The 25,627-nt window shown below is 42.5% G+C and overlaps 1 protein-coding gene across 1 annotated transcript; it reads right to left on the bottom strand.

Moving 5' to 3' along the window:
* Window positions 1-2,264: 2,264 nt before the first annotated feature.
* LOC148686416 (uncharacterized) lies at window positions 2,265-25,343 on the bottom strand. Its single transcript, XM_088665456.1, has 7 exons — window positions 25,232-25,343; window positions 24,279-24,416; window positions 22,383-22,511; window positions 15,753-15,881; window positions 13,922-14,050; window positions 12,091-12,219; window positions 2,265-2,401 (listed from the first exon to the last, which is right to left on the bottom strand). The coding sequence occupies exons 1-7, from the start codon at window positions 25,341-25,343 to the stop codon at window positions 2,265-2,267; spliced, it is 903 nt and encodes a 300-aa protein (XP_088521582.1).
* Between the last annotated feature and the right edge of the window lie 284 nt (window positions 25,344-25,627).

The following is a 25,627-nucleotide window of genomic DNA, read 5'->3' as shown; positions in this document are numbered from 1 at the left end:
AAACCGCTTCTGGCGAACCAGAGCAGCCCACGGAAACGCTGTTAACCTTCCCGCCGGAGCGGTACCTATTTATCTACTTGTATGTGCTTTTGAACTGCTAGGCTGCCAGGAGCTGGGACTGAACAACGGGAGCTCACCGGTCATGGGGATTTGAACCACCGACCTTCCGATCGGCAAGCCCAAGGCTCAGTGATTTAGACCACTAAAAATAAAAATGCAGCTTCCTTTAATGGTTGGAGTGAAGATATACACAAACCCGCTACACATAAACAAGTTGTGTACAAACATAGACTTGCCATGGACAAATTTAACAATATTTGGAGTTCATTTTTATAAATACCATATTAGATTAAGGTCTGGTTAACTACAATAACAAGTCCCGCCCCTCCCTTTTTTGTAAGGTACACAAAGTCTTTCTGTCCCCCCCCCCCCCAGGGTACTATTTTCTGTTTCTTACCTTACTCCGTGCACTTGTAATTTTGTAATTTTGATTTTTCAATAAAGATTTAAAAAACCAACCCATCCCATCTTTGGTAGCCTTTGTCCAGATATCACAATTTTTCTGCCATGTGATAAATAAGTAGAAACATTACCTGCCATAACTTTACAGCAGAAAACCAAGCCAGGATTCGGGCACAATGCTTCTGAAGACACATATTCGTTATAGGAACATCTAAACTTGCATATACCCTCAGGATGCTTAGCTACAGGGACAGGCAATCTGTGGGGAACTTTGTCAAAAGAGAAGATAAGAGATCATCAGCATCTCAGAGCATTTCCCCATAGTATTAAAAAATCCCACATGCACAAAAAGAATTTAATCTCTCTGCACCATAAATCCACTTCAAAAAAAAGTCATATAAGGTTTCCACTAACAAAATAACCAGAGAGCACCTTTCCCTCTGTTTCTTTGATGAACCCAAACCGCGAGTTTCTGTATTCCTGCAAATTCAAAAACTTTTCAAAGATGCTCCTTCCACCTCTCACTGTTTTTCACAAGAGCAGCATCTACCCCCCCCCCCCCCGGATCCTGATCCAGAAATCCTCTGTTATTTGGCTTTTTACAACAGAAGACATAGGCAGCATTTTCACAGGCTCTTGTGGAAGACATATTTCCAGCACTGGAGCATCTTGATTTGCATTGACCTCAACAAACCTCTGCAAATCCAAAGGGCGTTAAAAGCCATTCTTACAAGCATTCATTTGGCTTCACAGCAATGCCTGTCTACTCTGCAATTCCTTAGAAAGCAAGATATTTTGGAATGACCATGCATTGTGTGGATTACAAAGAACTCCCTGAGTATATAAGAAACCGAAGCTCAATCCATATAAGATTGAAGCACTGTTAGTGGGTGGTTCCATAGGCCAGATGGATGGCCTGCTTTTGATGGGGTTACACTCCCTCTGAAGGAGCAGCTACATAGCTTGAGGGTGCTTCTGGATCCTTTGCTGTTGCTTGAGGCTCAGGTGGCCTCAGTGGCACAGAGTGCTTTCCATCAGCTTAGGCTAGTGGCCCAGCTGCACCCCTTTCTGGACAATGACAGCCCAACTTCTGTCATCTATACTCTGGTAACCTCTATGTTAGATTATTGCAACTCATTATATATAGGGCTGCCTCTGAAATTGGTTTGGAAACTTCAGCTGCTGCAGAATTCAGTAGCCAGGTTGCTCACCAGGGCAAGGCGGTTTGAACATATCACACCAATCCTAGCCTGACTGCACTAGCTACCAGTTAGTTTTGGGACCCAATTCATATTGCTGGTTTTACTGATAAAGCCTTGCACAGCTCAGGATCACAATACCTCAAGGACTGCCTCTTCCCATATGAACCAGCCTGGACCCTGGGCCACTGAGGCCTGTCTTTGTGTGCCTCTTCCACAAGAGGTCTGGAAGCTGGCAACACGAGAACAGGTCTCTTCAGTGGTGACGCCATGTTTGTGAGATGTTTTTGAAACAATATGTGTATATAAAAGTTCTTCTAGCACAAAGAAAGTGTTGCGATGTTACCTGGCTTTTGGCAGCAAAAGACAAAGCCGGGAGCAGACCAACATCTTCTTGATGACAGATATTCAACAAGGGAACAACTTAACTTGCACGTACCCAAACATTTTTTGTTCACTTTTCGGGACACTTTACATGAACAGAGATCAAAAGATCATCAACATCTCAAAGTCATGAGGTTTCTATTTCTGAGAATAACCAATGGGGCCATTTCCCCATTTATTTAATGAACCCAAACCATGATTTTATGCATCCTTGCAGACTCAAGAGCTTTTCAACTTGTTCCATCTCCCACTGTTTTTCACAAGACCAGTAATGTACCCACCCTCTGGAATCCTGACCCAGAAATCCCCCCATTCATCATTGTTCCTCCAGCACGTTAAAAGCATGGGAATATTACCTTGCTTTTTACAACAGAAGACAAAGTCTGGCAAAGAGCAGGCTCTTGTTGCATATTCACTGTCGCCACATGTTAACTTGCACTGACATTTCTTGTCTACCATGGGGACCAATCCTTGAGACACTTTGGAAAAACAGAGAAGATACCATCAACACCTTTCCACATAATGAGGGAGGGAGAATTAAGAGTTTGATGTCTAAATACTATGGTCTATTCCCAGTGGAAAAATCCCATTTTCACAAAAACATCCACTTGTGAAATGGAGGTTTTCTTTCCTCTGCTTTCTCTGCAAACACCGCTAATTCTGTTTCCAAAAGCAAAGTTTCAGCAGTTATTTCATGAACTAAAACCATGAGTTTCTGTATCCCAGGAAATTCAACAGCTTTTCAAAGACACGTGTTCCATCTCCCACTGTTTTTTTCAAGACCAGCAATGTACCCACCCGCTGGAATCCTGACTCAGAAATCCCCCATTCATCATTGTTCCTCCAACACATTAAAAGCATGGAAATATTACCTTGCGTTTTGCAACAGAAGAGAAAGTCCGGATTAGAGCAGGTTCCTCTTGAAGATACATATTCACTGTTGCCACATGCTAACTTGCACTGACATTTCTTGTCTACAGTGGGGACCAATCCTTGAGACACTTTTGAAAAACAGAGAAGATACCATCAACGCCTTTCCATATAATGAGGGAGGGAGAATTAAGAATTTGATGTCTAAATGCTATAGTCTATTCCCAGTGGCACCATCCCATTATCACAAAAACATCCACTTATGAAATGGAGGTTTTCTTTCCTCTGCTTTCTCTGCAAGCACCACTAAATCTGTTCCCAAAGATTCAGAGATGCCTTGATTTTTTAGCAGTCCTTAACCTGTGAATCTTGGGCCCACCACCATTCACTTCAGTTTGGTGTAGAAAGTGTTTATTGTCAAATTGCACAAGAGAAGCATAAACATGCTAGCCACATAAACTTTAAAAGATGCTGGTACATCATGAACTAATCTACTATAAAACAGTTCTGGGCTTAGAAGTAAGCCTTGCGAGATACAAGTATACAGAGAGATGCACAAGCATTTTGCCATGCTAGTTCACCATGCTTGACTGAACCATAGAACACATAATCATCAGCTTCTCTGCTGATGGATGGATAAATAAATAAATAAATAATAAAATGTTATTGGTACCCCACACTCGCTGGCCAAAGCCAGGCTCAGGACAGCTAACCTCATTAAACTAAGAGTTTACGAAGAACATAAAAACAGACAACCAATTAATTAAAAAACCTCTTAAAATTAGTTCAGAGCAAATTAATATCTGGGCAGATGGCAGTCCATGGGTAAAATTGAGAGTGGTTAAAATTTTCGAGGGCCAACTGTTACCACTCATCTTATAAAGGGCCTATGAGAGGCCTAGGAGGCCTCTTTATTGCTTGGTCTTATACAGAAAGAAAAGAATCAGACTGAACCCCGAACAAAGGCCTGGCGAAACAGCTCCATCTTGCAGGCCCTCCAGAAAGATGTAAATTCCCGCAGGGCCCTGGTGTCTTGTAAGAGAGCCTTCCACCAGGGCGGGGCCACGGCCAAAAAGACCCTGGCTCTGGTTGAGGCCAGCCTAATCTCCCTAGGGCCTGGGATATTCAGGGTGTTATTATTTGCAGACCTTAAGGTCCTCCGTGGGGCATACCAGGAGAGGCGGTCCCGTAGGTATATTGCACTGAGGAAAAACTCTTTTCCGTGAATGCCTGACACTCCTGTCATTGCTTCTGAATGCAGCCTTGGCTTTCTACCTTCCTCTGCACATGTTCACATTTCTTATTGAAAGGGAGGGTGGATGAGTCCTGTGCCCCCCCAACCTATTCCAGAGGCTTCAGGCAACACCTAGGAAATAGGGGGGAATACAGGAGGGGCTAGGGATACTAAGTTCAATTCATAAGCAAAAGTCCCTTTGCGATTGGAAGGAAATTGTTGGCTACATCGCCCAAGTCAATCTCTCAGTATAGCTTTGGTCAATTGTTTAGGCACTTTATCGGAACAAGAGATCATCAATATCTCAAATAATTTCCCATAAATAGAGAAAATGCACAGCAAATTTAATCTTTCAAAACAAGTCTAGTACAAGAAAAAGCAATATGAGGCTTTTATTTCCAAAAGCAAAGTTTCAGCAGTTATTTCATGAACTAAAACCATGAGTTTCTGTATCCCAGGAAATTCAACAGCTTTTCAAAGACACATGTTCCATCTCCCACTGTTTTTTTCAAGACCAGCAATGTACCCACCCGCTGGAATCCTGACTCAGAAATCCCCCATTCATCATTGTTCCTCCAACACATTAAAAGTATGGGGATATTACCTTGCGTTTTGCAACAGAAGAGAAAGTCCGGATTAGAGCAGGTTCCTCTTGAAGATACATATTCACTATTGCCACATGCTAACTTGCACTGACATTTCTTGCCTACAGTGGGGACCAATCCTTGGGACACTTTGGAAAAACAGAGAAGATACCACCAACACCTTTCCATATAATGAGGGAGGGAGAATTAAGAATTTGATGTCTAAATGCTATGGTCTATTCCCAGTGGCACCATCCCATTATCACAAAAACATCCACTTATGAAATGGAGGTTTTCTTTCCTCTGCTTTCTCTGCAAGCACCACTAAATCTGTTCCCAAAGATTCAGAGATGCCTTGATTTTTTAGCAGTCCTTAACCTGTGAATCTTGGGCCCCACCACCACTCACTTCAGTTAGGAGTAGAAAGTGTTTATTGGCAAATTGCACAAGACAAGCATAAACATGCTAGCCACATAAACTTTAAAAGATGCTGGTACATCATGAACTAATCTACTATAATACAGTTCTGGGCTTAGAAGTAAGCCTTGCGAGATACAAGTATACAGAGAGATGCACAAGCATTTTGCCATGCTAGCTCACCATGCTTGACTGAACCATAGAACACATAATCATCAGCTTCTCTGCTGATGGATGGATAAATAAATAAATAATAAAATGATATTGGTACCCCGCTCTCGGTGGTGAAAGCCAGGCTCAGGACAGCTAACCTCATAAAACTAAGAGTTTACGAAGAACATAAAAACAGACAACCAATTAATTAAAAAACCTCTTAAAATTTGTTCAGAGCAAATTAAAATCTGGGCAGATGGCAGTCCATGGGTAAAATTGAGAGTGGTTAAAATTTTTGAGGGCCAACTGTCACCACTCATCTTATAAAGGGCCTATGAGAGGCCTAGGAGGCCTCTTTATTGCTTGGTCTTATACAGAAAGAAAAGAATCAGACTGAACCCCGACCAAAGGCCTGGCGAAACAGCTCCATCTTGCAGGCCCTCCGGAAAGATGTAAAATCCCGCAGGGCCCTGGTGTCTTGTAAGAGAGCCTTCCACCAGGGCGGGGCCACGGCCAAAAAGACCCTGGCTCTGGTTGAGGCCAGCCTAATCTCCCTAGGGCCTGGGATATTCAGGGTGTTATTATTTGCAGACCTTAAGGTCCTCCGTGGGGCATACCAGGAGAGGCGGTCCCGTAGCTATATTGCACTGAGGAAAAACTCTTTTCCGTGAATGCCTGACACTCCTGTCATTGCTTCTGAATGCAGCCTTGGCTTTCTACCTTCCTCTGCACATGTTCACATTTCTTATTGAAAGGGAGGGTGGATGAGTCCTGTGCCCCCCCAACCTATTCCAGAGGCATCAGGCAACACCTAGGAAATAGGGGGGAATACAGGAGGGGCTAGGGATACTAAGTTCAATTCATAAGCAAAAGTCCCTTTGCGATTGGAAGGAAATTGTTGGCTAAATCGCCCAAGTCAATCTCTCAGTATAGCTTTGGTCAATTGTTTAGGCACTTTATCGGAACAAGAGATCATCAATATCTCAAATAATTTCCCATGAATAGAGAAAATACACAGCAAATTTAATCTTTCAAAACAAGTCTAGTACAAGAAAAAGCAATATGAGGCTTTTATTTCCAAAAGCAAAGTTTCAGCAGTTATTTCATGAACTAAAACCATGAGTTTCTGTATCCCAGGAAATTCAACAGCTTTTCAAAGACACATGTTCCATCTCCCACTGTTTTTTTCAAGACCAGCAATGTACCCACCCGCTGGAATCCTGACTCAGAAATCCCCCATTCATCATTGTTCCTCCAACACATTAAAAGTATGGGGATATTACCTTGCGTTTTGCAACAGAAGAGAAAGTCCGGATTAGAGCAGGTTCCTCTTGAAGATACATATTCACTGTTGCCACATGCTAACTTGCACTGACATTTCTTGCCTACAGTGGGGACCAATCCTTGGGACACTTTGGAAAAACAGAGAAGATACCACCAACACCTTTCCATATAATGAGGGAGGGAGAATTAAGAATTTGATGTCTAAATGCTATGGTCTATTCCCAGTGGCACCATCCCATTATCACAAAAACATCCACTTATGAAATGGAGGTTTTCTTTCCTCTGCTTTCTCTGCAAGCACCACTAAATCTGTTCCCAAAGATTCAGAGATGCCTTGATTTTTAGCAGTCCTTAACCTGTGAATCTTGGGCCCCACCACCACTCACTTCAGTTAGGAGTAGAAAGTGTTTATTGGCAAATTGCACAAGACAAGCATAAACATGCTAGCCACATAAACTTTAAAAGATGCTGGTACATCATGAACTAATCTACTATAATACATTTCTGGGCTTGGAAGTAAGCCTTGCGAGATACAAGTATACAGAGAGATGCACAAGCATTTTGCCATGCTAGCTCACCATGCTTGACTGAACCATAGAACACATAATCATCAGCTTCTCTGCTGATGGATGGATAAATAAATAAATAAATAATAAAATCTTATTGGTACCCCACCCTCGCTGGCCAAAGCCAGGCTCAGGACAGCTAACCTCATAAAACTAAGAGTTTACGAAGAACATAAAAACAGACAACCAATTAATTAAAAAACCTCTTAAAATTTGTTCAGAGCAAATTAAAATCTGGGCAGATGGCAGTCCATGGGTAAAATTGAGAGTGGTTAAAATTTTTGAGGGCCAACTGTCACCACTCATCTTATAAAGGGCCTATGAGAGGCCTAGGAGGCCTCTTTATTGCTTGGTCTTATACAGAAAGAAAAGAATCAGACTGAACCCCGAACAAAGGCCTGGCGAAACAGCTCCATCTTGCAGGCCCTCCAGAAAGATGTAAATTCCCGCAGGGCCCTGGTGTCTTGTAAGAGAGCCTTCCACCAGGGCGGGGCCACGGCCAAAAAGACCCTGGCTCTGGTTGAGGCCAGCCTAATCTCCCTAGGGCCTGGGATATTCAGGGTGTTATTATTTGCAGACCTTAAGGTCCTCCGTGGGGCATACCAGGAGAGGCGGTCCCGTAGGTATATTGCACTGAGGAAAAACTCTTTTCCGTGAATGCCTGACACTCCTGTCATTGCTTCTGAATGCAGCCTTGGCTTTCTACCTTCCTCTGCACATGTTCACATTTCTTATTGAAAGGGAGGGTGGATGAGTCCTGTGCCCCCCCCAACCTATTCCAGAGGCTTCAGGCAACACCTAGGAAATAGGGGGGAATACAGGAGGGGCTAGGGATACTAAGTTCAATTCATAAGCAAAAGTCCCTTTGCGATTGGAAGGAAATTGTTGGCTAAATCGCCCAAGTCAATCTCTCAGTATAGCTTTGGTCAATTGTTTAGGCACTTTATCGGAACAAGAGATCATCAATATCTCAAATAATTTCCCATAAATAGAGAAAATGCACAGCAAATTTAATCTTTCAAAACAAGTCTAGTACAAGAAAAAGCAATATGAGGCTTTTATTTCCAAAAGCAAAGTTTCAGCAGTTATTTCATGAACTAAAACCATGAGTTTCTGTATCCCAGGAAATTCAACAGCTTTTCAAAGACACGTGTTCCATCTCCCACTGTTTTTTTCAAGACCAGCAATGTACCCACCCGCTGGAATCCTGACTCAGAAATCCCCCATTCATCATTGTTCCTCCAACACATTAAAAGTATGGGGATATTACCTTGCGTTTTGCAACAGAAGAGAAAGTCCGGATTAGAGCAGGTTCCTCTTGAAGATACATATTCACTGTTGCCACATGCTAACTTGCACTGACATTTCTTGCCTACAGTGGGGACCAAACCTTGGGACACTTTGGAAAAACAGAGAAGATACCACCAACACCTTTCCATATAATGAGGGAGGGAGAATTAAGAATTTGATGTCTAAATGCTATGGTCTATTCCCAGTGGCACCATCCCATTATCACAAAAACATCCACTTATGAAATGGAGGTTTTCTTTCCTCTGCTTTCTCTGCAAGCACCACTAAATCTGTTCCCAAAGATTCAGAGATGCCTTGATTTTTAGCAGTCCTTAACCTGTGAATCTTGGGCCCCACCACCACTCAATTCAGTTAGGAGTAGAAAGTGTTTATTGGCAAATTGCACAAGACAAGCAAAAACATGCTAGCCACATAAACTTTAAAAGATGCTGGTACATCATGAACTAATCTACTATAATACAGTTCTGGGCTTAGAAGTAAGCCTTGCGAGATACAAGTATACAGAGAGATGCACAAGCATTTTGCCATGCTAGCTCACCATGCTTGACTGAACCATAGAACACATAATCATCAGCTTCTCTGCTGATGGATGGATAAATAAATAAATAAATAATAAAATGTTATTGGTACCCCGCTCTCGCTGGTCAAAGCCAGGCTCAGGACAGCTAACCTCATAAAACTAAGAGTTTACGAAGAACATAAAAACAGACAACCAATTAATTAAAAAACCTCTTAAAATTAGTTCAGAGCAAATTAAAATCTGGGCAGATGGCAGTCCATGGGTAAAATTGAGAGTGGTTAAAATTTTCGAGGGCCAACTGTTACCACTCATCTTATAAAGGGCCTATGAGAGGCCTAGGAGGCCTCTTTATTGCTTGGTCTTATACAGAAAGAAAAGAATCAGACTGAACCCCGACCAATGCCTGGCGAAACAGCTCCATCTTGCAGGCCCTCCGGAAAAATGTAAAATCCCGCAGGGCCCTGGTGTCTTGTAAGAGAGCCTTCCACCAGGGCGGGGCCACGGCCAAAAAGACCCTGGCTCTGGTTGAGGCCAGCCTAATCTCCCTAGGGCCTGGGATATTCAGGGTGTTATTATTTGCAGACCTTAAGGTCCTCCGTGGGGCATACCAGGAGAGGCGGTCCCGTAGGTATATTGCACTGAGGAAAAACTCTTTTCCGTGAATGCCTGACACTCCTGTCATTGCTTCTGAATGCAGCCTTGGCTTTCTACCTTCCTCTGCACATGTTCACATTTCTTATTGAAAGGGAGGGTGGATGAGTCCTGTGCCCCCCCAACCTATTCCAGAGGCTTCAGGCAACACCTAGGAAATAGGGGGGAATACAGGAGGGGCTAGGGATACTAAGTTCAATTCATAAGCAAAAGTCCCTTTGCGATTGGAAGGAAATTGTTGGCTAAATCGCCCAAGTCAATCTCTCAGTATAGCTTTGGTCAATTGTTTAGGCACTTTATCGGAACAAGAGATCATCAATATCTCAAATAATTTCCCATAAATAGAGAAAATACACAGCAAATTTAATCTTTCAAAACAAGTCTAGTACAAGAAAAAGCAATATGAGGCTTTTATTTCCAAAAGCAAAGTTTCAGCAGTTATTTCATGAACTAAAACCATGAGTTTCTGTATCCCAGGAAATTCAACAGCTTTTCAAAGACACATGTTCCATCTCCCACTGTTTTTTTCAAGACCAGCAATGTACCCACCCGCTGGAATCCTGACTCAGAAATCCCCCATTCATCATTGTTCCTCCAACACATTAAAAGTATGGGGATATTACCTTGCGTTTTGCAACAGAAGAGAAAGTCCGGATTAGAGCAGGTTCCTCTTGAAGATACATATTCACTGTTGCCACATGCTAACTTGCACTGACATTTCTTGCCTACAGTGGGGACCAATCCTTGGGACACTTTGGAAAAACAGAGAAGATACCACCAACACCTTTCCATATAATGAGGGAGGGAGAATTAAGAATTTGATGTCTAAATGCTATGGTCTATTCCCAGTGGCACCATCCCATTATCACAAAAACATCCACTTATGAAATGGAGGTTTTCTTTCCTCTGCTTTCTCTGCAAGCACCACTAAATCTGTTCCCAAAGATTCAGAGATGCCTTGATTTTTAGCAGTCCTTAACCTGTGAATCTTGGGCCCCACCACCACTCAATTCAGTTAGGAGTAGAAAGTGTTTATTGGCAAATTGCACAAGACAAGCATAAACATGCTAGCCACATAAACTTTAAAAGATGCTGGTACATCATGAACTAATCTACTATAATACAGTTCTGGGCTTAGAAGTAAGCCTTGCGAGATACAAGTATACAGAGAGATGCACAAGCATTTTGCCATGCTAGCTCACCATGCTTGACTGAACCATAGAACACATAATCATCAGCTTCTCTGCTGATGGATGGATAAATAAATAAATAATAAAATGTTATTGGTACCCCACCCTCGCTGGCCAAAGCCAGGCTCAGGACAGCTAACCTCATAAAACTAAGAGTTTACGAAGAACATAAAAACAGACAACCAATTAATTAAAAAACCTCTTAAAATTAGTTCAGAGCAAATTAATATCTGGGCAGATGGCAGTCCATGGGTAAAATTGAGAGTGGTTAAAATTTTCGAGGGCCAACTGTTACCACTCATCTTATAAAGGGCCTATGAGAGGCCTAGGAGGCCTCTTTATTGCTTGGTCTTATACAGAAAGAAAAGAATCAGACTGAACCCCGAACAAAGGCCTGGCGAAACAGCTCCATCTTGCAGGCCCTCCAGAAAGATGTAAATTCCCGCAGGGCCCTGGTGTCTTGTAAGAGAGCCTTCCACCAGGGCGGGGCCACGGCCAAAAAGACCCTGGCTCTGGTTGAGGCCAGCCTAATCTCCCTAGGGCCTGGGATATTCAGGGTGTTATTATTTGCAGACCTTAAGGTCCTCCGTGGGGCATACCAGGAGAGGCGGTCCCGTAGGTATATTGCACTGAGGAAAAACTCTTTTCCGTGAATGCCTGACACTCCTGTCATTGCTTCTGAATGCAGCCTTGGCTTTCTACCTTCCACTGCACATGTTCACATTTCTTATTGAAAGGGAGGGTGGATGAGTCCTGTGCCCCCCCAACCTATTCCAGAGGCTTCAGGCAACACCTAGGAAATAGGGGGGAATACAGGAGGGGCTAGGGATACTAAGTTCAATTCATAAGCAAAAGTCCCTTTGCGAATGGAAGGAAATTGTTGGCTAAATCGCCCAAGTCAATCTCTCAGTATAGCTTTGGTCAATTGTTTAGGCACTTTATCGGAACAAGAGATCATCAATATCTCAAATAATTTCCCATAAATAGAGAAAATGCACAGCAAATTTAATCTTTCAAAACAAGTCTAGTACAAGAAAAAGCAATATGAGGCTTTTATTTCCAAAAGCAAAGTTTCAGCAGTTATTTCATGAACTAAAACCATGAGTTTCTGTATCCCAGGAAATTCAACAGCTTTTCAAAGACACATGTTCCATCTCCCACTGTTTTTTTCAAGACCAGCAATGTACCCACCCGCTGGAATCCTGACTCAGAAATCCCCCATTCATCATTGTTCCTCCAACACATTAAAAGTATGGGGATATTACCTTGCGTTTTGCAACAGAAGAGAAAGTCCGGATTAGAGCAGGTTCCTCTTGAAGATACATATTCACTGTTGCCACATGCTAACTTGCACTGACATTTCTTGCCTACAGTGGGGACCAATCCTTGGGACACTTTGGAAAAACAGAGAAGATACCACCAACACCTTTCCATATAATGAGGGAGGGAGAATTAAGAATTTGATGTCTAAATGCTATGGTCTATTCCCAGTGGCACCATCCCATTATCACAAAAACATCCACTTATGAAATGGAGGTTTTCTTTCCTCTGCTTTCTCTGCAAGCACCACTAAATCTGTTCCCAAAGATTCAGAGATGCCTTGATTTTTAGCAGTCCTTAACCTGTGAATCTTGGGCCCCACCACCACTCACTTCAGTTTGGAGTAGAAAGTGTTTATTGGCAAATTGCACAAGACAAGCATAAACATGCTAGCCACATAAACTTTAAAAGATGCTGGTACATCATGAACTAATCTACTATAATACAGTTCTGGGCTTAGAAGTAAGCCTTGCGAGATACAAGTATACAGAGAGATGCACAAGCATTTTGCCATGCTAGCTCACCATGCTTGACTGAACCATAGAACACATAATCATCAGCTTCTCTGCTGATGGATGGATGAATAAATAAATAATAAAATGTTATTGGTACCCCACACTCGCTGGCCAAAACCAGGCTCAGGACAGCTAACCTCATAAAACTAAGAGTTTACGAAGAACATAAAAACAGACAACCAATTAATTAAAATACATCTTAAAATTTGTTCAGAGCAAATTAAAATCTGGGCAGATGGCAGTCCATGGGTAAAATTGAGAGTGGTTAATATTTTTGAGGGCCAACTGTTACCACTCATCTTATAAAGGGCCTATGAGAGGCCTAGGAGGCCTCTTTATTGCTTGGTCTTATACAGAAAGAAAAGAATCAGACTGAACCCCGACCAATGCCTGGCGAAACAGCTCCATCTTGCAGGCCCTCCGGAAAGATGTAAAATCCCGCAGGGCCCTGGTGTCTTGTAAGAGAGCCTTCCACCAGGGCGGGGCCACGGCCAAAAAGACCCTGGCTCTGGTTGAGGCCAGCCTAATCTCCCTAGGGCCTGGGATATTCAGGGTGTTATTATTTGCAGACCTTAAGGTCCTCCGTGGGGCATACCAGGAGAGGCGGTCCCGTAGGTATATTGCACTGAGGAAAAACTCTTTTCCGTGAATGCCTGACACTCCTGTCATTGCTTCTGAATGCAGCCTTGGCTTTCTACCTTCCACTGCACATGTTCACATTTCTTATTGAAAGGGAGGGTGGATGAGTCCTGTGCCCCCCCAACCTATTCCAGAGGCTTCAGGCAACACCTAGGAAATAGGGGGGAATACAGGAGGGGCTAGGGATACTAAGTTCAATTCATAAGCAAAAGTCCCTTTGCGAATGGAAGGAAATTGTTGGCTAAATCGCCCAAGTCAATCTCTCAGTATAGCTTTGGTCAATTGTTTAGGCACTTTATCGGAACAAGAGATCATCAATATCTCAAATAATTTCCCATAAATAGAGAAAATGCACAGCAAATTTAATCTTTCAAAACAAGTCTAGTACAAGAAAAAGCAATATGAGGCTTTTATTTCCAAAAGCAAAGTTTCAGCAGTTATTTCATGAACTAAAACCATGAGTTTCTGTATCCCAGGAAATTCAACAGCTTTTCAAAGACACATGTTCCATCTCCCACTGTTTTTTTCAAGACCAGCAATGTACCCACCCGCTGGAATCCTGACTCAGAAATCCCCCATTCATCATTGTTCCTCCAACACATTAAAAGTATGGGGATATTACCTTGCGTTTTGCAACAGAAGAGAAAGTCCGGATTAGAGCAGGTTCCTCTTGAAGATACATATTCACTGTTGCCACATGCTAACTTGCACTGACATTTCTTGCCTACAGTGGGGACCAATCCTTGGGACACTTTGGAAAAACAGAGAAGATACCACCAACACCTTTCCATATAATGAGGGAGGGAGAATTAAGAATTTGATGTCTAAATGCTATGGTCTATTCCCAGTGGCACCATCCCATTATCACAAAAACATCCACTTATGAAATGGAGGTTTTCTTTCCTCTGCTTTCTCTGCAAGCACCACTAAATCTGTTCCCAAAGATTCAGAGATGCCTTGATTTTTAGCAGTCCTTAACCTGTGAATCTTGGGCCCCACCACCACTCACTTCAGTTTGGAGTAGAAAGTGTTTATTGGCAAATTGCACAAGACAAGCATAAACATGCTAGCCACATAAACTTTAAAAGATGCTGGTACATCATGAACTAATCTACTATAATACAGTTCTGGGCTTAGAAGTAAGCCTTGCGAGATACAAGTATACAGAGAGATGCACAAGCATTTTGCCATGCTAGCTCACCATGCTTGACTGAACCATAGAACACATAATCATCAGCTTCTCTGCTGATGGATGGATGAATAAATAAATAATAAAATGTTATTGGTACCCCACACTCGCTGGCCAAAACCAGGCTCAGGACAGCTAACCTCATAAAACTAAGAGTTTACGAAGAACATAAAAACAGACAACCAATTAATTAAAATACATCTTAAAATTTGTTCAGAGCAAATTAAAATCTGGGCAGATGGCAGTCCATGGGTAAAATTGAGAGTGGTTAATATTTTTGAGGGCCAACTGTTACCACTCATCTTATAAAGGGCCTATGAGAGGCCTAGGAGGCCTCTTTATTGCTTGGTCTTATACAGAAAGAAAAGAATCAGACTGAACCCCGACCAATGCCTGGCGAAACAGCTCCATCTTGCAGGCCCTCCGGAAAGATGTAAAATCCCGCAGGGCCCTGGTGTCTTGTAAGAGAGCCTTCCACCAGGGCGGGGCCACGGCCAAAAAGACCCTGGCTCTGGTTGAGGCCAGCCTAATCTCCCTAGGGCCTGGGATATTCAGGGTGTTATTATTTGCAGACCTTAAGGTCCTCCGTGGGGCATACCAGGAGAGGCGGTCCCGTAGGTATATTGCACTGAGGAAAAACTCTTTTCCGTGAATGCCTGACACTCCTGTCATTGCTTCTGAATGCAGCCTTGGCTTTCTACCTTCCACTGCACATGTTCACATTTCTTATTGAAAGGGAGGGTGGATGAGTCCTGTGCCCCCCCAACCTATTCCAGAGGCTTCAGGCAACACCTAGGAAATAGGGGGGAATACAGGAGGGGCTAGGGATACTAAGTTCAATTCATAAGCAAAAGTCCCTTTGCGAATGGAAGGAAATTGTTGGCTAAATCGCCCAAGTCAATCTCTCAGTATAGCTTTGGTCAATTGTTTAGGCACTTTATCGGAACAAGAGATCATCAATATCTCAAATAATTTCCCATAAATAGAGAAAATGCACAGCAAATTTAATCTTTCAAAACAAGTCTAGTACAAGAAAAAGCAATATGAGGCTTTTATTTCCAAAAGCAAAGTTTCAGCAGTTATTTCATGAACTAAAACCATGAGTTTCTGTATCCCAGGAAATTCAACAGCTTTTCAAAGACACATGTTCCATCTCCCACTGTTTTTTTCAAGACCAGCAATGTACCCACCCGCTGGAATCCTGACTCAGAAATCCCCCATTCATCATTGTTCCTCCAACACATTAAAAGTATGGGGATATTACCTTGCGTTTTGCAACAGAAGAGAAAGTCCGGATTAGAGCAGGTTCCTCTTGAAGATACATATTCACTGTTGCCACATGCTAACTTGCACTGACATTTCTTGCCTACAGTGGGGACCAATCCTTGGGACACTTTGGAAAAACAGAGAAGATACCACCAACACCTTTCCATATAATGAGGGAGGGAGAATTAAGAATTTGATGTCTAAATGCTATGGTCTATTCCCAGTGGCACCATCCCATTATCACAAAAACATCCACTTATGAAATGGAGGTTTTCTTTCCTCTGCTTTCTCTGCAAGCACCACTAAATCTGTTCCCAAAGATTCAGAGATGCCTTGATTTTTAGCAGTCCTTAACCTGTGAATCTTGGGCCCCACCACCACTCACTTCAGTTTGGAGTAGAAAGTGTTTATTGGCAAATTGCACAAGACAAGCATAAACATGCTAGCCACATAAACTTTAAAAGATGCTGGTACATCATGAACTAATCTACTATAATACAGTTCTGGGCTTAGAAGTAAGCCTTGCGAGATACAAGTATACAGAGAGATGCACAAGCATTTTGCCATGCTAGCTCACCATGCTTGACTGAACCATAGAACACATAATCATCAGCTTCTCTGCTGATGGATGGATGAATAAATAAATAATAAAATGTTATTGGTACCCCACACTCGCTGGCCAAAACCAGGCTCAGGACAGCTAACCTCATAAAACTAAGAGTTTACGAAGAACATAAAAACAGACAACCAATTAATTAAAATACATCTTAAAATTTGTTCAGAGCAAATTAAAATCTGGGCAGATGGCAGTCCATGGGTAAAATTGAGAGTGGTTAATATTTTTGAGGGCCAACTGTTACCACTCATCTTATAAAGGGCCTATGAGAGGCCTAGGAGGCCTCTTTATTGCTTGGTCTTATACAGAAAGAAAAGAATCAGACTGAACCCCGACCAAAGGCCTGGCGAAACAGCTCCATCTTGCAGGCCCTCCGGAAAGATGTAAAATCCCGCAGGGCCCTGGTGTCTTGTAAGAGAGCCTTCCACCAGGGCGGGGCCACGGCCAAAAAGACCCTGGCTCTGGTTGAGGCCAGCCTAATCTCCCTAGGGCCTGGGATATTCAGGGTGTTATTATTTGCAGACCTTAAGGTCCTCCGTGGGGCATACCAGGAGAGGCGGTCCCGTAGGTATATTGCACTGAGGAAAAACTCTTTTCCGTGAATGCCTGACACTCCTGTCATTGCTTCTGAATGCAGCCTTGGCTTTCTACCTTCCTCTGCACATGTTCACATTTCTTATTGAAAGGGAGGGTGGATGAGTCCTGTGCCCCCCCAACCTATTCCAGAGGCATCAGGCAACACCTAGGAAATAGGGGGGAATACAGGAGGGGCTAGGGATACTAAGTTCAATTCATAAGCAAAAGTCCCTTTGCGATTGGAAGGAAATTGTTGGCAAAATCGCCCAAGTCAATCTCTCAGTATAGCTTTGGTCAATTGTTTAGGCACTTTATCGGAACAAGAGATCATCAATATCTCAAATAATTTCCCATAAATAGAGAAAATACACAGCAAATTTAATCTTTCAAAACAAGTCTAGTACAAGAAAAAGCAATATGAGGCTTTTATTTCCAAAAGCAAAGTTTCAGCAGTTATTTCATGAACTAAAACCATGAGTTTCTGTATCCCAGGAAATTCAACAGCTTTTCAAAGACACATGTTCCATCTCCCACTGTTTTTTTCAACACCAGCAATGTACCCACCCGCTGGAATCCTGACTCAGAAATCCCCCATTCATCATTTTTCCTCCAACACATTAAAAGTATGGGGATATTACCTTGCGTTTTGCAACAGAAGAGAAAGACCGGATTAGAGCAGGTTACTCTTGAAGATGCATATTCACTGTTGCCACATGCTAACTTGCACTGACAATTCTTGCCTACAGTGGGGACCAATCCTTGGGACACTTTGGAAAAACAGAGAAGATACCACCAACACCTTTCCATATAATGAGGGAGGGAGAATTAAGAATTTGATGTCTAAATGCTATGGTCTATTCCCAGTGGCACCATCCCATTATCACAAAAACATCCACTTATGAAATGGAGGTTTTCTTTCCTCTGCTTTCTCTGCAAGCACCACTAAATCTGTTCCCAAAGATTCAGAGATGCCTTGATTTTTTAGCAGTCCTTAACCTGTGAATCTTGGGCCCCACCACCACTCACTTCAGTTTGGTGTAGAAAGTGTTTATTGTCAAATTGCACAAGACAAGCATAAACATGCTAGCCACATAAACTTTAAAAGATTCTGGTACATCATGAACTAATCTACTATAATCATAGCTGCCAAGTTATCCCTTTTTAAAAGGGATTTTCCCTAATGCTGAATAGGCTTCCTCGCAAGAAAAGGGAAAACTTGGCAGCTATGACTATAATACAGTTCTGGGCTTAGAAGTAAGCCTTGCGAGATACAAGTATACAGAGAGATGCACAAGCATTTTGCCATGCTAGCTCACCATGCTTGACTGAACCATAGAACACATAATCATCAGCTTCTCTGCTGATGGATAAATAAATAAATAAATAATAAAATGTTATTGGTACCCCGCCCTCGCTGGCCAAAGCCAGGCTCAGGACAGCTAACCTCATAAAACTAAGAGTTTACGAAGAACATAAAAACAGACAACCAATTAATTAAAATACATCTTAAAATTTGTTCAGAGCAAATTAAAATCTGGGCAGATGGCAGTCCATGGGTAAAATTGAGAGTGGTTAAAATTTTTGAGGGCCAACTGTTACCACTCATCTTATAAAGGGCCTATGAGAGGCCTAGGAGGCCTCTTTATTGCTTGGTCTTATACAGAAAGAAAAGAATCAGACTGAACCCCGACCAATGCCTGGCGAAACAGCTCCATCTTGCAGGCCCTCCGGAAAGATGTAAAATCCCGCAGGGCCCTGGTGTCTTGTAAGAGAGCCTTCCACCAGGGCGGGGCCACGGCCAAAAAGACCCTGGCTCTGGTTGAGGCCAGCCTAATCTCCCTAGGGCCTGGGATATTCAGGGTGTTATTATTTGCAGACCTTAAGGTCCTCCGTGGGGCATACCAGGAGAGGCGGTCCCGTAGGTATATTGCACTGAGGAAAAACTCTTTTCCGTGAATGCCTGACACTCCTGTCATTGCTTCTGAATGCAGCCTTGGCTTTCTACCTTCCTCTGCACATGTTCACATTTCTTATTGAAAGGGAGGGTGGATAAGTCCTGTGCCCCCCCAACCTATTCCAGCGGCTTCAGGCAACACCTAGGAAATAGGGGGGAATACAGGAGGGGCTAGGGATACTAAGTTCAATTCATAAGCAAAAGTCCCTTTGCGATTGGAAGGAAATTGTTGGCTACATCGCCCAAGTCAATCTCTCAGTATAGCTTTGGTCAATTGTTTAGGCACTTTATCGGAACAAGAGATCATCAATATCTCAAATAATTTCCCATAAATGGAGAAAATGCACAGCAAATTTAATCTTTCAAAACAAGTCTAGTACAAGAAAAAGCAATATGAGGCTTTTATTTCCAAAAGCAAAGTTTCAGCAGTCATTTCATGAACTAATACCATGAGTTTCTGTATCCCAGGAAATTCAACAGCTTTTCAAAGACACATGTTCCATCTCCCACTGTTTTTTTCAAGACCAGCAATGTACCCACCCGCTGGAATCCTGACTCAGAAATCCCCCATTCATCATTGTTCCTGCAACACATTAAAAGTATGGGGATATTACCTTGCGTTTTGCAACAGAAGAGAAAGTCCGGATTAGAGCAGGTTCCTCTTGAAGATACATATTCACTGTTGCCACATGCTAACTTGCACTGACATTTCTTGCCTACAGTGGGGACCAATCCTTGGGACACTTTGGAAAAACAGAGAAGATACCACCAACACCTTTCCATATAATGAGGGAGGGAGAATTAAGAATTTGATGTCTAAATGCTATGGTCTATTCCCAGTGGCACCATCCCATTATCACAAAAACATCCACTTATGAAATGGAGGTTTTCTTTCCTCTGCTTTCTCTGCAAGCACCACTAAATCTGTTCCCAAAGATTCAGAGATGCCTTGATTTTTAGCAGTCCTTAACCTGTGAATCTTGGGCCCCACCACCACTCACTTCAGTTTGGAGTAGAAAGTGTTTATTGGCAAATTGCACAAGAGAAGCATAAACATGCTAGCCACATAAACTTTAAAAGATGCTGGTACATCATGAACTAATCTACTATAATACAGTTCTGGGCTTAGAAGTAAACCTTGCGAGATACAAGTATACAGAGAGATGCACAAGCATTTTTCCATGCTAGCTCACCATGCTTGACTGAACCATAGAACACATAATCATCAGCTTCTCTGCTGATGGATGGATAAATAAATAAATAATAAAATGTTATTGGTACCCCGCTCTCGCTGGTCAAAGCCAGGCTCAGGACAGCTAACCTCATAAAACTAAGAGTTTACGAAGCACATAAAAACAGACAACCAATTAATTAAAAAACCTCTTAAAATTAGTTCAGAGCAAATTAATATCTGGGCAGATGGCAGTCCATGGGTAAAATTGAGAGTGGTTAAAATTTTCGAGGGCCAACTGTTACCACTCATCTTATAAAGGGCCTATGAGAGGCCTAGGAGGCCTCTTTATTGCTTGGTCTTATACAGAAAGAAAAGAATCAGACTGAACCCCGACCAAAGGCCTGGCGAAACAGCTCCATCTTGCAGGCCCTCCGGAAAGATGTAAAATCCCGCAGGGCCCTGGTGTCTTGTAAGAGAGCCTTCCACCAGGGCGGGGCCACGGCCAAAAAGACCCTGGCTCTGGTTGAGGCCAGCCTAATCTCCCTAGGGCCTGAGATATTCAGGGTGTTATTATTTGCAGACCTTAAGGTCCTCCGTGGGGCATACCAGGAGAGGCGGTCCCGTAGGTATATTGCACTGAGGAAAAACCCTTTTCCATGAATGCCTGACACTCCTGTCATTGCTTCTGAATGCAGCCTTGGCTTTCTACCTTCCTCTGCACATGTTCACATTTCTTATTGAAAGGGAGGGTGGATGAGTCCTGTGCCCCCCCCCAACCTATTCCAGAGGCTTCAGGCAACACCTAGGAAATAGGGGGGAATACAGGAGGGGCTAGGGATACTAAGTTCAATTCCATAAGCAAAAGTCCCTTTGCGATTGGAAGGAAATTGTTGGCTAAATCGCCCAAGTCAATCTCTCAGTATAGCTTTGGTCAATTGTTTAGGTACTTTATCAGAACAAGAGATCATCAATATTTCAAATAATTTCCTATAAATAGAGGAAAATACAAAGCAGATTTAGTCTCTCAAAACAAGTCCACTGCAAGAAAAAGTAACATGAAGCTTTTTTTCCCAAAAGCAAAGTTTCAGCAGTTATTTCATGAACTAAAACCATGAGTTTCTGTATCCCAGGAAATTCAACAGCTTTTCAAAGACACGTGTTCCATCTCCCACTGTTTTCCTCAAGATCAGCAATGTATCCACCCGCTGGAATCCTGACTCAGAAATCCCCCATTCATCATTGTTCCTCCAACACATTAAAAGCATGGAAATATTACCTTGCGTTTTGCAACAGAAGAGAAAGTCTGGATTAGAGCAGGTTCCTCTTGAAGATGCATATTCACTGTTGCCACATGCTAACTTGCACTGACATTTCTTGCCTACAGTGGGGACCAATCCTTGGGACACTTTGGAAAAACAGAGAAGATACCATCAACACCTTTCCATAAAATGAGGGAGGGAGAATTAAGAATTTGATGTCTAAATACTATGGTCTATTCCCAGTGGCACCATCCCATTTTCACAAAAACATCCACTTGTGAAATGGAGGTTTTCTTTCCTCTGCTTTCTCTGCCAGCACCACTAAATCTGTTCCAAAAGATTCAGAGATGCCATTATATATTTAGCAGTCCTTAACCTGTGAAACTTGGGCCCACCATCACTCACTTCAGTTGAGAGTAAAGGTAAAGGGACCCCTGGCCATTAGGTCTAGTTACGGACGACTCTGGGGTTGCGATGCTCATCTCGCTTTACTGGCTGAGGGAGCCGGCATACAGCTTCCAGGTCACGTAGCAACATGACTAAGCCACTACTGCCAAACCGGAGCAGCACACGGAAGCTCCATTTACCTTCCCGTCAGAGCAATACCTATTTATCTACTTGCCCCTTGACGTGCTTTAGAGCTGCTTGGTGGGCAAGAGCTGGAACCGAACCACTTGAGCTCACCACCCTCACGGGAATTCGAAGTGCCAACCTTCTGATCAGCAAGCCCTAGGGTCTGTGGTTTATACCACAGCGCTACCCGTGTTCCTCAGTTTAGAGTAGAAAGTGTTTATTGTCTCATGGCACAAGACAGGCATAAACATGCTAGACACATAAACTTTAAAAGATGCTGGTACATCATGAACTAATCTACTACCGGTATAATACAGTTCTGTATCCCAGGACATTCAACAGCTTTTCAAAGACACGTGTTCCATCTCCCACTGTTTTCCTCAAGATCAGCAATGTATCCACCCGCTGGAATCCTGACTCAGAAATCCCCCATTCATCATTGTTCCTCCAACACATTAAAAGCATGGAAATATTACCTTGCGTTTTGCAACAGAAGAGAAAGTCTGGATTAGAGCAGGTTCCTCTTGAAGATGCATATTCACTGTTGCCACATGCTAACTTGCACTGACATTTCTTGTCTACAGTGTGGACCAATCCTTGGGACACTTTGGAAAAACAGAGAAGATACCATCAACATATTTCCATGCTCCTAGAAAATATATATATTTTAAAAGGCGGTTGAATTTTTAAATACCATGGTTTGTATCCAATGAAGTCACTGACATTGTAACAAGGACTTCAAGCTGAAGAAGTGTGCATGTACACGAAAGCTCATACCAATGACAAACTTAGTTGGTCTTTAAGGTGCTACTGGAAGGATTTTTGAAATTTTTTTCCCCATCTGAGCAATGGAACATCTCTCGTCCTCTTCTCCCTATATCACACTGTACCATCCACAATCTGCTCATAAACAGAAGTTCTTGCACAAGTGGGTTGAGTTTGTTGGAAAAAACCCTGTTCTTGTATGTCAATTTCTTAGAAGTTAGAAAAGGCTGCCATTTATGAAAATAAACAGACAGCTCTGCCCATTTCTTTGATGAACAGGAAATTATGAGTTTGTCTATCCCAGCAAATCCAAGGACCATTATATGCCTCTCATTCAATCACTCAATCGGCGTCACAGTAATTCCTGTTGATTCATTAGAAAGCAATATATACTACAATTCTTGAAAAGCCAATGTAAGTAATTCCCATCTACCCACATGTTGTGTGACTTACCCAGAAAACCCTGAATATATTATAGTTGTTCTAGTACAGGCATGCCCAAGAGGTAGATCATGATCTACTGGTAGATCACTGGACTTCTGTGGTAGATCCCTGGTAGATCCCTGGCTCCCCCAAAGAAGCTCAACAACTTTGGCTCCCCTAAGAAAAGCTCAATTTTCTGCCCTGCACCCCCCCCCCAAAAAAAACAGGGCTTTCTTTCTCCCTAAGAAAGCTCAACAACAACTTTGACCTGAATGCCTAAAAAATGGGGCTTTCCTCCTCCTCCAAAAAGCTCAACAACTTTGACCTGAACCCCCCAAAAGGGGGTAGATAACTGCCAGTTTTTAACTCTGTAAGTAGATCACAGTCTCTTGGGAGTTGGCCACCCCTCTTCTAGCACAAAGAAATCTTTGAGATATTACCTGGATTTTGACAGCAAAAGACAAAGCCAGGATTAGAACAGGAACACGTTGAAGACACCTTTTCTCCATTGGAACATCTTGGCTTGCATGTACCCACACATTTCTGAGCTACAGCATTTTTCAATTGTTTAGGCGCTTTATCTTGACAGAGAACAAGACATCATCAACATTTCAGAGCATCTAATAATAATAATAATAATAATAATAATAATAATAATAATGGAGAATTGGGACACTTCAGCAACGGAGAAAATCAACCATTAACATCTTCCCTTATACATAGAAAAAATAGTTCAATATTTAAATGCCATAGTTTCTATCCAGTGACATTGTCCCACTTTTTTAAATTCTCAACTGAACTCACATTATGTTTCTTTCCCAATAATCCCCTTGTACATCAGTGTTGCTCTAGAGCATTAACAGCATTTTACCTGGCTGTTTGCAGCAGAATAGGTAGCAAGGAATAGGGCACACTACTGCTAAAATGACCTTTCACTTTGATGAAAAGGAAACCATGAGTTTGTCCAACCCTTCAAATCCAAGGGCAGTTAAATAGCCACACATTCAATTGCACATTCAGCTTCATGGTCATTCCTGACTGCTCTGGGTTAAAGCAGTAAGGAAGTGACTTTGGAATCCAGGCATAGACAATCCAAATAACTCTCTTCTGAACTCACATTATGTCCCTTTCCCAATAACCCCCTTGTACATTGTTGTTGCTCTAGTGCATTAAAAGCATTTTACCTGGCCGTTTCAAGCAGAATACATCGCCAGGAATAGGACACACTACTTTGAAAGACACGAATTCACCAAACGAACATCTTGACTTGCATCTACCCCGAAGATTCAGAGATGGAACAGAAATCAATCCTTGTGACATTACTGAAACAGAAAAGATCATCAGCATCTCTAAGCATTTGGAAATATCAGAAATATATTAAACATTGAAAAGAAGTATGTCTCTGAACATCATTAATACAGTTCCAGAGAGAAGAACCAGAGGACTGTTTGCCTTGATGATCCATGTGTTTCTCCATCCATGGGAACTCAAGGGCTTCTAAAAGCTACTCATTCAATCTCTCATTGGGCTTCTCAGTAATTCCTGTCCATCTCACAGTTCATTAGGAACTGACTCCTCTCTTACAACCGCCAGGAGTGACATCACCACCACAGGTACATTCCTCCATCCTCCTTTGTTTTCCAAGACAGACGGATGCCAATAATCCTCCACTATGTACCTTAGCAGGAATTTCCCAATACATTGCAGTTGTTCTACCACGTAAAAAGCTTTTGAATATTACCTGGCCTCTTACAGCTGTCAGGAATAGAGGAGGGTCTTGCTGAAGAGAGATTTTTACCATTGGAACATCATGAATTGCATTTAACCACATTTTTTAAAAATCTTTTATTTATCTTTTCTTTAGAAGCCACCCAGAGTGGCTAGGGAAACCCAGCCAGATGGGTGGGGTATAAATAATAAATTATTATTATTTTATTTATTAGCTATATAAGGTGCCCATTATTGGGGCAGCATTCTTGGATTGGCCCATTCAAATCGGACATCTTGTTGCAAGGCACTGTGGCTCTGAGGAAAATGTGCATATTAGCCAATGGCTGTGCTGCAAGACAAGCCCTGGGCAGGCCATCGCTGTGCTGTGCCCACAAACCACCACTCATCCGGAACTCCAAGGTTTTACCTGGCTTTCTACAGCAAAGGACAAAGCCAAGAACAGAGCAGGATCTGGTGGAAGACACATATTCACCATGTGAACATTTTGACCTGCATCTACCCAAACATTTCGTGGTCATTTCATGGGGGGGGCACTTTACCATGAATAGTGTGTGTGGGGTGTGTGTGTGTGGGGGGGGGGGTGTCTACACTGTGGACCAATCCTTGGGACACTTCAGCAAAAGAGAAAAGGAACCATTAATATCTTCCCATATACATAGAAAAAATGGTTCAATATCGAAATGCCATAGTTTTGATCCAGTGACATTGTTCCATTTTTTAAAAAGGACCTTTCACTTGTGCAATGGATTCTCCCCTCCCTCTCCTCTCTCTGCACACCCCTCTGCCTCCCCCAACCTGCTCC

The sequence above is a fragment of the Zootoca vivipara genome, chromosome 3, assembly GCF_965207765.1.
Source record: "Zootoca vivipara chromosome 3, rZooViv2.hap1.1, whole genome shotgun sequence".
NCBI lineage: Eukaryota > Metazoa > Chordata > Lepidosauria > Squamata > Lacertidae > Zootoca > Zootoca vivipara.
The sequence above is the reverse complement of the archived record's forward strand: the minus strand, read 5'-3'. Positions and strand labels throughout refer to the sequence as shown.

Bases quoted from the DNA above. Each gene is read 5' to 3' on its own strand.
- LOC148686416 (XM_088665456.1), bottom strand. From the start codon at position 25,343: ATGACCACGAAATGTTTGGGTAGATGCAGGTCAAAATGTTCACATGGT. The intron at 14,051-15,752 runs GTAATATCCCCA...GTTTTTCCAAAG, and splicing joins CTTCTGTTGCAAAACGCAAG to TGTCCCAAGGATTGGTCCCC. The intron at 2,402-12,090 runs GTAATATCCCCA...GTAAAAAGCAAG, and splicing joins CTTCTGTTGCAAAACGCAAG to GTAATATTCCCATGCTTTTA.